The sequence below is a fragment of the Chionomys nivalis genome, chromosome 1 (genome assembly GCF_950005125.1).
Source record: "Chionomys nivalis chromosome 1, mChiNiv1.1, whole genome shotgun sequence".
Lineage (NCBI taxonomy): Eukaryota > Metazoa > Chordata > Mammalia > Rodentia > Cricetidae > Chionomys > Chionomys nivalis.
Genome location: NC_080086.1, coordinates 138,959,372 through 138,973,922, shown reverse-complemented (window position 1 = coordinate 138,973,922; position 14,551 = coordinate 138,959,372). Strand labels below are relative to the sequence as shown.

The 14,551-nt window shown below is 45.0% G+C and overlaps 2 protein-coding genes across 2 annotated transcripts in view; one reads left to right on the top strand and one right to left on the bottom strand.

The window, feature by feature from the left end:
* Lancl2 (LanC like glutathione S-transferase 2) overlaps positions 1-3,738 on the bottom strand; it is a 44,352-nt gene extending 40,614 nt beyond the window's left edge. The window contains exons 1-2 of the mRNA XM_057783685.1: positions 3,603-3,738; positions 2,980-3,502 (exon numbers count right to left, since the gene is read on the bottom strand). Of these exons, the coding sequence (XP_057639668.1) occupies positions 2,980-3,183 (204 nt within the window). The 5' untranslated portion in view covers positions 3,184-3,502; positions 3,603-3,738. The remainder of the gene's footprint in view (positions 1-2,979; positions 3,503-3,602) is intronic.
* A 3,290-nt stretch (positions 3,739-7,028) lies between these two features.
* Positions 7,029-10,964, top strand: Pyurf (PIGY upstream open reading frame). The gene is made up of 2 exons (XM_057775985.1): positions 7,029-7,308; positions 9,272-10,964. Exons 1-2 carry the CDS (start codon positions 7,112-7,114, stop codon positions 9,411-9,413), a joined length of 339 nt encoding a protein of 112 aa, XP_057631968.1. The 5' UTR covers positions 7,029-7,111; the 3' UTR covers positions 9,414-10,964.
* The last annotated feature ends 3,587 nt before the right edge of the window (positions 10,965-14,551 follow it).

The window sequence follows — 14,551 nt, the reverse complement described above, 5'->3', positions numbered from 1 at the left end:
CACTGGAAAAAAAAGAGGGCTTCTTAAACAAATGGTGTCACGTGGGAAGCAGATTAAGTCCACGGGAAGTGTGTATTATTGACATGACCATGGCCATTTCAAGGACTCCAGTGACTCAGACTATGCAAACTGCATACCCTTCCCCACGTCAGAATCAGGGAACTGGCAAAGCTTTCCCTGTTCCAAGAATGGATGTTGACAGTATTTGCAAAGATCAACATCTTCCCCCCTGAATGACTGCAACCTCAGATTGTTCCCTTGCAGGGAATCCCAACAAAGACTAGCCAACCACCTCCTCATTCAGCAGCATATGCTAAACCCACCTCCTCACTCAGCTCTATATAACAAACCCACTAAAGAAAGAAAGAAAAGGACATGACTGCTCCTAGGTATGGTGGAGAGAAATTTTTATTACAGATACATGGGAGAGCATAGTCAGAGACAGGGACATCTGGGAGAGTCCCAGAGTGGATATGACCCTAAGCTGGACCATTTGGGAGAAGGGGAGGGGAATAGAGAGGGGAGAGGGGGGAACCAGGTGCAGCAGCCAGGAGGTCCAAAAGAGAGTAGCTGAAAAGGGCCAGGTAACCAAAATGGTTGGATTATATAAGGAAGGGCAGCCCAGTCCCTGGGCTTGAGAAGTTTGCCGTAGAGGGTGGACAATGCCAGCCAGGATGGCCCTGTAACAGGTAAGGACTGAGCGCTACAGGGAGAATCTGGCGGCCAGTGCCCACTTTGATATGTTAAATAGGCACCTCAGCCTTTGTCCCAGCTTTGAGACCTAACATCACCTCCACACTAAGCTCTACATAATACATGAACCAAGTCTGGGCTGATGAGAACAGTTCTCCAGATAGCGCCTTTTCTGTAATAGGTCTGTTGTTTCTCCATCCTCCCAATTGCCCCACAAGGTAGTCCTAAAGCTGTGCAGGTCATGGCAGTGCTGGGAATCTTGGGTATCAAGTTTCAAAAGAAGGAAACTAGATCTTCACCTGTCTCCTGCACAAAATCACCTCAACATAAGACTTGACATTCTAAAACTATCAGAGGGAAAAGTAGGGAATATATTTCAATGTGCAGGCACGGGTAAGGACTTTTCAAACAGGACTCCAGCAGCATAGGCAGTATGACCACAATCAACAAATGGGGTGGATCTCAATGACAGCCCAATGGAATAGGTGAAAACCTTTTCCAGCTATACATTCAAAAAAATTATTAGTGTCTAGTGTTTGGAACATACAAAGACCTAAAAAACAAAACAAAAAAAATACACCCTAAACGCCAAGAAAACACACAACAATATTTTTTTAAGGGCTACGTAGGATTGGAAGAGCATTTGCTGCTCTTGCAGAGGATCCAGGTTTGGTTCTAGCATCACACAGTTGCTCACAAGTGTCCAAAACTGCATTTGCAGAGGAACCGGCACCCTCATCTGACCTCCTCAGTATTAGGCATGCGCATGTACACATGCAGGAAAAACACTTCCACAAACTGACTTTTTTAAAAGGTAGAGGTGCCTATGCACTTCTAAAAATAAGTTCTCAAAACAAGTACTACAAATAGCAAACATTTTAAAAAGGTTCAACAGCCTCCGCAATGAATGACACACAGAGTGACATGCAGATTAAAATTACCTTAGAATTCCATTTTACCCCAGTCAGAATGCCTATCACCAATACAAATAACAAGTGCTAGCACGGTTGTGGAGAAAGGGGGGTCCTTTTACAATGTCGGGGAGAGTGTAATCTGGTGCAGCAAATTTGGAAATCAACCTAGAGGTTCCTAGAAATAAAAACAGCCTAATGTGCTGAGCACGCTGGGGCCTGTCTTTAATCCCAGCACTCGGGAGGCAGAGGCCGTGGATATCTGGGAATTCCAGGCCACCCAGGAACTACACAGAGAGATTCTGTTTCAAAAATAAATAAATAATGCTTTAAGACAGTCATAGCACTTTTGGGTGCTACAAGTAACAGATGAAAGTTTGGCCCTAAACAAGCCATTTGTACTACACCCTCTAAGATGTGGGAACATTAGGGAAGAATGTCAGAAAAAAATGCAAGAGCCAGAAGATAGGGACGAACGGGAAAATGCTAGCCTCTAAGATAGGACACAGTTAATGTAATCGTGAGCTCTGAATTGCTAATTATTTCACTGGCTGTGCACAAGAAGGGCCCTCCCAACAGTCATGGATGGGGAGGAGCTCATGGGACCCTAACCCATAATGCCGAACTATCGGGCTGACTCTGTTTTCAGTTGTGTACCCTAGAGAATCCACCGGGTTCCAACGGATAATTCACACAGACGGTCAAGCCCAGGAAGACTCAAACAAACGATGTAAACGTGGAGGAAGCGATTAGTAGGGGAGGTAGCTTTAGAGGGGGTTAGGAGCCGACAGCGGGGTGGGAGCAACCAGAATGGATTACATACATGTATGAAATTGTTAAAAGAACAAAATTAAGGCTGGGCGGTGGTGGGGCACGCCTTTAATCCCAGCACTCGGGAGGCAGAGACAGGAGGATCTCTGTGAGTTCGAGGCCAGCGTTGTCTACAAGAGCTAGTTCCAGGACAGATTGGGCTGTTACAGAGTAACCCTGTCTCGAAAAACCAAAAAAAAAAAAAAAAAAAAAAATTAATTAGAAAGATTGAATAAGGTGTGACTTTAGCCTTTCTCCAAGTAAGGGCGTGCCCACAGACAGGTGTGATAAAATCTACTAACACCAACAATTCACTTTTTAGTCCCAAGAAACAACAAAGTGTTCCATCAGAGTACTTCAGTGGCAAAAAGATCCAAGTAATGTCTATCAGATCTCGAACCCATCGCCCAGCCGCCTTTTCCCAACCTCTTCGGCTGGACAGACACCAGACGGGACGCACGCCGATGACGTCATCGCACCCCAGGGCGTGGCCGCCGGACGCTACCATTGGCGGAGGTGGCCTCACCCTCCCAACCGCTGGTGCGGGCCCTGGCAGCCAACTCACCTTCCCGTTGGGGTGGAAAGGCAGGCCCGGGTCGTCTGTGGTGGGGAGAGGGCAAGCACGGCCCGTTTCCTCCGCAGCTCCAGCGGCGAGCCCCGCGGCAGAGGCGGCGGCTTCATAGTCTGGGAAGGGATTGGGGAACGCCCGCTCCTCCATCTCCGCCTCTCCGAGGTGCAACTTGAGTCTCTTTGACATGGTCTCGCCCATGTCCGCGCGCTTTCCCTGCTTAAGAGCTCAGGGCACGGCGCGCAGGCAGGGACAAACCTCCTGCAAGGCGTTTAGGCCGGGGCTGCGCGGCGAAGCCTCCCTGGCGGCGACTGGCTTGCACATCTGGATGCGGGCAGCCGGCGCGAACCTCCAGCCTTCGCCCGTCACGCCCTCCCAGCAGCCGCTCGCAGCCCGCCCGACCGCCCCGCAGACCCGCAAAGTCTCCCAGTTACCGTCGTCTCTCCGGTGGCTATGTCCTTCCGAGAGGTTCTAGAGAAAAAACGCTCGCCCGCGAAGCTCCCGTTCCGGTAGGAAAAGCCTGTAAAGATGGATGGGTTCATTCAAAGTGTGAGCGGTTCTCAGACCGGGGAAAAGCGCATCTTCAGACACTCCATAAACCGGACTGCATTTTCACCAACCCAGCCTTGCCGACCGTCCGTGTCCTCGGCTCCTTGTGGTGTGCCACTCACAGGAACAGCAGCTGCTTCGTTTGATTTTAAAAAATATCTCTTCTAAAGAAAGAATTTCAAAACGGCCTAAAACAGTGAAAGGATAGCCTCCCGAGGGAGGGGGCATACAGTCCCTCCCATTCATCACCACCGGGAGGGGGTTGCTTGGAGGAGGAGCCACAGGCCTTGGTTTTGTTTTGTTATGTTTTATTTTCATGCTCTTTGTTTTGAGTAAATGCACATCTTTGGTAATGAGAATTAATATGGAAGAATGCTTATTAATCATCTAAATATTTTATAGACCAGAGAATTCCATGGTCACGTAATTAACATAATTGACCCGCAGAATAACATGGATGTCAAAGAGGTCCCAAGCAAATAGATCTTCGCATTTCTATAATCACAATGTATAATGCAGAACCACAGCCTTTATTGGTTCTGTGTTTTTTGCACTGTTTACCTAGAACCAAATCTGTTTAATGATTTCTCTTAAAAGGAAATATCTTATTTCAGTTTTCTTTCATGTAATAAACATTGGTACTTGGTGTCAAAATGTTTCTGCCCCCTGGCGAAATCAACACACACACACACACACACACACACAAGAATCATTGAGCAGCCTAATTGTGTAATCCCCCGAGTCCAAGCAAGTTACATATTACTATAATGCCAAAGGTGACATGATGGAAAATTATGAAGAGCAAAGATTTCGGTCACTCGCACCTTTGGCCTGAGAATGGAGTAAAGTGGAGGGTTTAGATTTTCATGCCCGTCCTTTGTCATATATGTAAACGTCCCCTCTACTGTCATGAAAGTTTAGATCAGAGTTGTAGGAGTTAGCCCCTGTAACCTGGCAGCCCTAATTAGCTAGGCTCTGCCACCAGCCTCAATATCCAATTAAGAGACAACAGTGGAAAGTGGAAAAGAGGGGCAAAGAGAACCAGTGACAAACACCCAACTATTCAGATCCTGACCCAGGCTTAGGTTTAAGAGGTAGAATGGAAATTTGTATACCTCGGAAAGCAGCCCAGGTCCGGGTGTGGTCCGGCCCATCATAGTACCTATTTCTCTGTCTTCAGAGGTGGTCTGGCAAGTCCTCACAACTCTGGAATCACTGGGAGACAGTTCTGCCTGGCACCACCTGTAAGCTCTGGGCTTTGCCATGGTCATCAGATACCCAGACAATGGTAGACAAAATAGTGACGGAGGTCTTTTTCCTCGTTATTGTTTACTCCCAGTGTTCATGCTTTACTGTTAATTGTGTTTAATTTTTATCATTACTTATAACATGTATATAGAATATGATTGAAGAATCACAATTTGATTAATTTGGGAGAACAGGATTAAATATGTCATCTTTAGACTCTCCCCGTGGGAGTCTTACAAATAGATAATTTGTCTTCCAACATGAAGGTAGCATATCCCCCCTTTCCTCCAGTCCCTCCCCTACAACTTTCCCTCCTTATTTCACGTGGGGTTTTGTTGTTGTTGTTTTATATTTTTTCTTATTTATAACAATTCTTATTGATTTCACATCATGCACCCCAGTCCCACTCACCTCCCTGTCCATTCATATCCTCCTCTCACCCCCAAAGCATGTCCCCAAAAGAAACCACACCCACAAAAAATCAACTCAAAACAAAAATACCAAAACCACCTTATTTGTCCATCTTTCCAACACCTATTCATTCATCCTAGTGGCTCTGGGAGCTGCAGTGTGTCACACAGTGCACCCTTTTGTCCAATGAGTTCCACCCACAAAGTTCTCATTGCAGAGATTCGCTGGTCTGGTTCAAGGCCTCTGGTACACCATCATCACCGGACCCTCACCAAAATCCTCTCAGGTATCCTGCTGTCGCCCCTGTCTAGCCTAGCTCACCCCACTCAAAGACTGGAAGCATAAAGATAAGTCATTGTTTTGTGTTCCAGAACACCAAAGCTTTGCAGGACATACCATTTCCCCGAAGGAATATAATTGTCTATTCTGATGAGGTGATGCAATAATCTTGAGCTAAGCTCGTGGCTGTGGAGATGGCAGCAGGTGAAGTGGTAGGTGAAGAAGGGAAGAAACGACTTGCCAAGCAAAGGCAACTTGTGAACGGAGGTGGTTTGTGCGCTGTGGGCCTGGAGTTCAGCCTGTGGGTGTGGAAATAGCCACATGATAGGGACTATAGGAAAGAGAAGAAGTGACTCATGATTCAAGAGGGCTCACAGGCCTGGGGGCTGGAGCTAGGCTTGTGAGTATGCTATTGGCTGTGAGCTGGGATGGGAAAGTATGGGGAAAGGAGGAGGTAACTTATCCAGCAATGGTGGCTTGTGGACAAAGAGTTTTCCTTCTGTAATTCTATTATTCACACATTCCATCGCTCTGCTAGGACAGGATATTACCGTACTCTTTTGTCTTATGAGGAAAGAGTTCTAAAATTAGTAGACATAATAAAATCATGTATTCTGTATCAACACCAAAGGATAAAAATACGTATGTTTTGACCCACAATACCCCCTCAAATAGAATATCAAGCAGTCTAGAGGATGCATAGGAAGAAGGGAGGTCATTCCCTCAACTCAAATTGTTAATTAAGACAACCAATATTATCTTTTGATGGATGCAGAGCTATAGATAACATCTAAATAACTACTTGTCCAAATAAATGATTAAAAGATCATAGAAGAGATCACAAGCTAAGGGAAAGTGGTCCACATAGCAGTCCAAAGCGAAAATGGCTAAAACCCATACAGTTTGTTTAGAAAATGGTTTTCAACTTTTGGGGGATTTAAAATATTTCTGTTATGTTTTTAATTCTGGAAGGATACTTGATTTTACCTTACATTGTTTCCTTAGACACAGGTTTCTCTCCAGCCTTATAGAGGTCGTGGGGGGGGGGGGTCACCTATTATGATGCTATTAAAATACAAACTAAAATGATGCTATTGATACTAAGATTAAACATCAACAGAGGGGGATGTGGTAGGGGGAACAGAGGGTGTTTGAGGACTAAGTGGAAAGAAACAGGAAACAGACTGTAAGCTCGTCTGTGTCCATGCTCAGGTTGGTCAGTTTCCCTAAGTGGACTGGTCATTTCTTTTCAGGTTCTCAAACTTCTGAATGGGGACGGAAACCGAAAAAGAATTAACATTAAACAAGCTGTTGCTTCTAACACTGTACGTCTGTGCTTGAAGACTCTGAAGATAACCACCCGAGTCGAAGCCTAGCACTGTGTGACTGGAGTCCGGCCCTTGTCATCTGTGGTTAGCCTTACAGAAAACTTGGACACCCGAATGAGCAATGGTTTGGTTCACAGTAAAAGCCAAGGCGCAGTCACTGACCCCGGAACGTCGGTCCTGCTCCCGGAACCACAGCGGCTGCGCTGGCTGTGCTGGGGCTGCTTTTGGCAGAGCGCAGAGGGGGCGGGGCCTGGCCAGGGTGACCCGGCGGGTTGGTGTGGGGGAAGCGAGCTGCGTAGGAGTGCGGCGCGGTCATGCAGGTCGCCGCGTGCTGCAGGCTCACCCCGGCGCTGCGGGGGCCGCGCGCACCGTCGGCGGTGGCCGGGAGATATCTGCTGGCGCCTGGGGTCAGGTCCTTCGCTGACCGGAGCGACAAGGCGGAGGAGCCCCGCACCTTCCACCCCGCGCTGCTGCAGTTCCTCGTGTGTCCGCTCTCCAAGAAGCCGCTTAGGTGAGAGTCGCCGGCCGCCTCTACCCCGGGGAAGGGTGGTGGCCCAGCGGCCACAGCCAGCAGGTCCAGAGCCCACTCCCTGGTTGCGGGTCGCCGGGCTGCCCCTTTTGCTGGGGTCAGTCCCGCCCGTGACGGGAGCCGGGCGTTTCTCGGGCTCTGCAGTGGCTGCTGCTTACAGTCAGTCAGTCCTGGACCCACAGGGTCTTCAAGAAAGACAGGGTTTCTCAGACTGGCGTCTCCAGAGCCTGTTGAAACGGAGTATCAGGGCCAGCGTCTGGACCGACCGACCTACCGTCCGTCCGTCCGTCCGTCCCTCCCTCCCTCCCTCCCTTCCTCTCTTCCTTCCTCTCTTCCCTCTATTCCTCTCCCCCCTTGCCCCCGCCGCGTCTCTCCCTTCCGTCTCCTTTTTTTGTGTGTGAGAGTTCATGCGCTGCTTCAGAAGCCAAAGGTCACCGTGCATTCGTTGTCTTCAGTCTCTCCCCAATTTATTTTAGGAAGGGATCTCAGAACCTGGGGTTTCACATCACTGCGCAGGAATAAGCTTTCATACTGAGGATCAGAACTTAGTTCTTGCGTTTACAGGGCAAATACTTTTATTGACTTATCTACATCTTCCCAGCGTTTTTCTTCATCTTTGCTTTTTGTTGTTGTTTGTTTTGTTTGTTTTGAGACAGGTTTGGATATTTTGTATGGCTCTTCCTGAAACTCTTTATGTAGCCCAGGCTAGCAAGTTGTGATACTCTTCCTGCCTCAGCTCCCTGAGAGCAGGAGATTACAGGAGTGAACGCCCCTCCCCACCCCACTCCCATCTTTTGTTTCCAGTGTTCGGCCACGCGTATGAACCATAGAGACTTGGGACAAATCCAGAACTATTCACTATTTAATACATACACACACACACATATATATATATATATATATATATATATATATATATATATATATATATATATATATATATATATATAGTAGCTTCCAGAGTCTTGTGAAGTGCTGTACCTGTACACCTGATGCCTGGCACTCTTGATCTGACTGCATTGTCCCATGCTTCTAGTTGTGGCCTAGCAGGTTTTCATTACATTTTAACCTCCAGCTGGTTTGGGGAGGAAATACACCCACAGTTCCAGACTCCAGAAACAGAATAATGGACAGCATTAACAAAATGCATAAATGATAAAACGTGATTATCTTCAGGTTGCATGTTACTAGTGATTTTTATCATTTTCACCTTCTAGATTGGTCCCTTTGTAGTGAAGAACTTGTTCGGGTTTATTTTTTTTTTTATTTTTTTTTTTTTTTGGTTTTTCGAGACAGGGTTTCTCTGTGGCCTTTGGAGCCTGTCCTGGAACTAGCTCTGTAGACCAGGCTGGTCTCGAACTCACAGAGATCCGAGTGCTGGGATTAAAGGCGTGCGCCACCATCACCCGGCTTGTTCGGGTTTCTTAAATCTTGAAGTCACCATTTGCTTTACTGTCTGTGTAGCTAGCTCACTGTGGACTTGCTGCTTTCCAGCCTTCCTTCCTTTGTGCCCTCTCGCCGTCCAGGCTTTTATTTGTATTTGTTGATTCTCAGTGACTTCCTTCTGTTGTCTCATAAAAGTCTCCCTAACATTTACAGCAACAGAGGAAGTTTTTGTTTCTTCCCTTTGGAGTGCTTTGGGGTTGACCATAGCAAGGAAGGAATACTGACATAAAATGTAGACATCTTTTCTAAGTAGTATGAAAATGTTAAGGCATAATTTGGGTCATAAAAGGTAATAGGAGAAATTACTGATTCTAGTGGGAATAGCTACAGATTGTAACATGGTTTTCTAAGAGAAATGGTTGGGTTGGCTTAGTGCATGTAAGACGAAAACTCCTGGAGGAGTAGCTACCGAGAACTGGACAGATGGTCTATTTATTGATTATCAAGCTCTTCTGACCTTTGATTTCTCACAGTTCATTGTGTTCTTTTTCTCCCTCAGATATGAAGCATCGACAAATGAATTGATTAATGAAGAGTTGGGAATCGCATATCCAATCATTGATGGGATCCCTAACATGATACCACAGGCAGCAAGGACAATACGTCAAAATAAGAAGCAAGAAGAAGCGGAGCAACATTAGACGATGATTGTTAAAAGTGTGATTACTGAGTTCTCGTAATACTGTATACCTTTAAAACAAAGAAGGGCAGCCAGGGAAGAACAGTGGTTCACTTCTGCCTGCTTGACTCTCTTCCACTGCTCTCCTTAGCAGGCCTTTTCTGATCTGCTTTCTGGAGGAGAATTTCCCGCAGGGCTGCACCAGCAGAGCCGGGCTTTGCTTTTATAGTCTGCTCTTGCCAACTGCCATGCCAGTATGTGTGTGTTCTTCCACCTGCGGACCTAGATGGGTCTAAAACATAATACATGCAACCAGAGTCAGGATGATGTATGCGTTAGTAAGAGGTCTAAGGCAGCATCTGTGGAAACTACATGTAAACCAGTTTACATGTCTACATGTTTACAAAAAGACTTGTCTTGCTTCTGTCAGGCTAAGTCCATGAGACAGGCTGAGGAAGCTTTTCATGCATGTACTGTCCTCAGTGTTTTGGATTCACACTTATAACTGCTGTATCAGAATTTCAGCAAAATATCTCAGTGTAGATTGACAACTGAAGTCATTGACTGAGGCCTGCTTCTCATCCCATTCATTTAAAGATTAGTCATTCGGAATGTTTGTTTATTTCAAGGTCAGTGGTAAGCTTAAGTACTTAGAAAATTCTGAGTGTGTAAGATTACCTCCATTACTTTGACATCACATGCTTACATCAATAATAAAATGTTGACAGTTTACCACAAAACTCAGTTTGCTGGGGTGGGAGAGTGTCTGTCTGCATGAATGTTTTTGTCTCAAGAGTCGGATCGTAAGAGAAAATGTTGAAATATCTTATGTAATTACATTTTATTTTTGGAGGCACTTAATATTCAAAGTAGTTGAATTTCTCAGAGAAGCGAGATACCTCCAGTAGGTAAGGTAATGAATGGGAAGCCAGTTATGTCCGTTTAAGTTTAGAGATACCTTTCGAGGTACACTCAGTTCTTTCTGTCCTGGGAAATTTGGTAAGCCCTAAAGGCTTGAGCTTTGGTTCTCTAGAATTGGAACAGAATTGAGGCAAGCAAGGCAGAATCTGCTTTAGAAGCATAGAATGCTTCTATCCTTACCTTAGGGAAACTTAAGAATTGCTTATAAATGTAATTTGTTGCACACACCCCAGCCCAGGGCCTTGTGCATGCTAGGCAAGTATGCAGCCACAGAAATAGTCCACGCCTAACTTATGAATCTACCTTCTGTTTATGTGGGGTAGGGACATAACATGGGGGTAGTCATGGGACAGCTTTGTGGAGTTGATTGTCTCCTTGCACCATGTGGATGCTGGGGCTTCAACTCAGGTAGTCAAGCTTGGAGGATACTTTTATCTGAATCATTTCACTGGCCCTGGAATAGATTCTTTCAAACCAGCATCCTAAAGTAGTTTGATAAAAGATTTACAATGATTCTTCCTGTCAAGAGAAAATTACAACCTGTCATACATGTTTCCTATTGTATTGTCAATATAGTAAAGTCACATTTTTTTTTGGTTTGGGTTTTGTTGGTGGTGCTGATTTTGTTTTTTGAGACAGGGTTTCTCTGTATCTTTGGAGTCTGTCCTGGAACTAGCTTTTGTAGACCAGGCTGGTCTCAAACTCACAGATTTCGTCTGCCTCTGCCTCTTAAGTTGGTATTAAAGGTGTGCGCCACCACTGCCTGGTTTATAAATCACATTCTTAAGTTATCCTGTGGCAACACAGAACTGAACTAGAGAGCTGTATTGCATCTTGGTCCCGGAAGTGGAGTTTTTAACCCTGAGTTTCACATTTAACCAACTGGAAACTGGCCACTGAACAGTTTTGCTGGGGAAGCTAGTGTTAATCTCACAAGTCAGGTGCAGCTGTTGGACTTAATCATATCAGGAAGCCGACAAGTTGTCTCTGAGGGAGCTCAGTGTTTACCTCCTGTCTCTCACTATAGAATCAGCTCGTACAAATCAACCAAGGTGTGGTTATTGGCATAGTACATAGTCTTAAATCTCAGAACCTAGAGAGGCGTTAATAGCACCATTTTATGGATGCGCAAACAAGAATATCAATACTGACCCGAGTCAGGGAGTCCCTCTGAAACCCAGCACTTGAGAAGTGCAGGTAGGATCAGGAATTCAATTAACAACAACTTGAACTAGATAACCTTTATCCAAACCCTAATTAAGCTCATGGGGCACCAAAGACAAGTAAGTAGAAGAGAATGGGGAAGAGGAAGTGGGTCAGTGAGAGGGGGTTAAACATGATCAAAATACATTACATACATGGATGAAAATATTAAATTCATTTTGCATAATTAATATATGCTACTATGTACTCAGAAAATAATTGTTGGTAGATGTGTCTAGGTTGGGGTTTCTATTGCTGTCATGAAACACCATGACCAAAAGCAATTTGGAGAGGAAGGGGTTTATTTGGCTTACACTTCCATATCACTGTTCATTAGAGTAAATCAGAATAGGAACTCAAGTAAGGCAGGAGCAGATGCAGAGGCCCTGGAGGGTCGCTGATTACTGGCTTGTTCTCAAGGCTTGCTCAGCCTGCTTATAGAATCCAGGACCACCAGTAAGGGCTAGCACCATCCACCACAGGCTGGGCCCTTCATCAATCACTGATTAAAACATCCTTCAGGCTTCCTTACAGTGCAATCTTAGGGAGGCATTTTCTCTATTGAGGCTCCAGTCTTCCAGATGACTTCAGCTTGCCCCTTGCCAATTGACTCGCAAACACATCACAGTTAAGCCACAACCCTTCTTTTCTCATTCATCCACAAGATCGCACATTAAAAATACAAATAACTAAAAATCCCCACTCTTTTCAAGTTTAAACATTTAAAAGTTCAGCCTCTTTAAAATGGTCATCCTCTTAAAACCAACATTTTTTAAAATTCAAAGTCTCAGCTGCAGACTGCTGTAAAATAAAAAGTAAGTGCTTTCTTACTTCAAGAAGGAAGAGCCAGGACACAGTTACAATCAAATCGAAGTGAAAACCTAGTGTTCAGTCTGGGATTCATGCACAGTCTTGGACTCCTCCGGAGACCTTAGGTGACCTCTCTGACTCTGCTCTGCACCACTCACACCTTGTCTTCTAGGCTCCAGTTGGCTCCACTCAACAACTATTGCTGTTCTTGGTGGTTGTCCCATGTACTTGCGTCTCCAAAACTCTGGGGTCTTCTGTAGCAACTGGGCTGCTCTTTCACCAATAGCCTCTCATAGGCTGTCTTCATGGTGCTAAGCCTCAACTTCACTGCATGGTCCTTTCCAATAGTAACACTATTGGAAAGGATTAGGAGGTGTGGCCTTGTTGGAGGAAGTGTGTCACTGGGGGTGGGCTTTGAGGTTTCAAGAGACCAAGCCAATCCCAGGCTCCTCTGCCTTCTATCAGATGGAGAATTGTCAGCTACCGTGTCTGCCTGCATACTACCACGCTTATCTGCCATGAGGATAGTGGGTTAAACTCTGAAACTGAAAGCAAGCCTCACTTAAATGTGCTCTTTCATAAGTGTTGCTGCAGACATGGTGTCTCGTCACTGCAATAGAACATTGACTAAGGCCGGTAGGAAAGGGGTTATCTAACTTGCACTTTCATATCACTGTTCATCATCAAAGGAAGCCAGGACAGAAACTCCAACACGGTAGGAATCTGGAGGCAGGAACTGATGCAGAGGTCATGGAGGGGTGCTGACTACTGGGCTGTTCTTATGGCTTGTTCAGCCTGCTTTCTTACAGAACCAGGACCACCAGTCCAGGGATGGAATTAGTCACAATGGGCTGGGCCCTCCCCCATCAATCACTAATGAAGAAAATGTCTTATTGACTTGTCTATAGCCCAATCTTATAGAGACATTTTCTTAATTGAAGTTCATTCCCCTCAGATAACTTTAGCTTGTGTCAAGTTAACATAAAACTATCCAGCACAGGGTAATACCAGACATAGAAATCTACCTACCTTTTATTGTTTTCTGTGTATCTGAATAAACTCATAAGAAAGCAAGACCCTTCTCCAAGAAAAAAAAAAGATTCAAGCTAACCTAATTACGGTAATGATTAGGCCATTAATAGCCGCAGAGTAGCATGTTATCTTTCATGTTCAAGTGACAAAAATATTTTACATCATCGATGTCAGGGTTCAAATCAATAAATTTTCTAAATAATACTAAGATGATATTTAAATGGTTTTATTGCTCCTACTGTAAGTGGTTTTAAATTATTTTTAATATTTTATTCAAAAGTTGTAAAAGATGACTAAGAAGAGGTAAGTGATAAACAATGTAACCAATGAACTTGAAATTCTGAATATTCTATTCTTTCATGTTCTCTGAATCCACAAGGAGATAGTTTGGGCTTCCTTACCAAATCTCCAAACTGAAACTAGCTATTCTCATCAGCGATATTCAGGCTCCTTTAAAGAGAGACATCTGGGGTTGTTGGGTGTAGTAATAAGAGCGGCGGGGCTGCGCCCCCGGCACCTCTGTTGTGTTGAGCGGCGGGCTGCCTCCCGCCACCACAGCTCCCGAATTGGCTAGTTTATGCCCCGAAATAATTACACGGAAACTGTATTCTTTTAAACACTGCTTGGCCCATTAGCTCCAGCCTCTTATTGACTAGCTCTTACATATTGATCTAACCCATTTCTAATATTCTGTGTAGCACCATGAGCTGGCTTACCAGGAAAGATCTTAACCTGCGTCTGTCTAGAGTGAGAGAATCATGGCAACTCACTGACTCAGCTTCTTTCTCCCAACATTCTGTTCTGTCTACTCCACCCACCTAAGGGTTGGCCTATCAAATGGGCCTAGGCAGTTTCTTTATTAATTAACCAATGAAAGCAACAGATTAATACAAGACCCACCTCCATCAGTTGGGAACCTAGGGCACCCACCCAAGGCTGTTGTTTGACACGACCTCAATGGCCCCTGACTCAGAAGTTATAAAGGAGCAACAATATTAGGCTAAAGAATACATCAAATGTATACCATGTGTGAGCACATGATTTTGTTTCTTGGTGGTCATGAAAGGTTTTATTTTTCACCATTTTAGACAATACTTTAGAAGTATTGCTAAAACAAAAATGTCACTAGAATTAAAATCTAATGCAAGTACACATACTCACTGGAAAGGGAGAGAGCATTTCTCGTCATTGCTC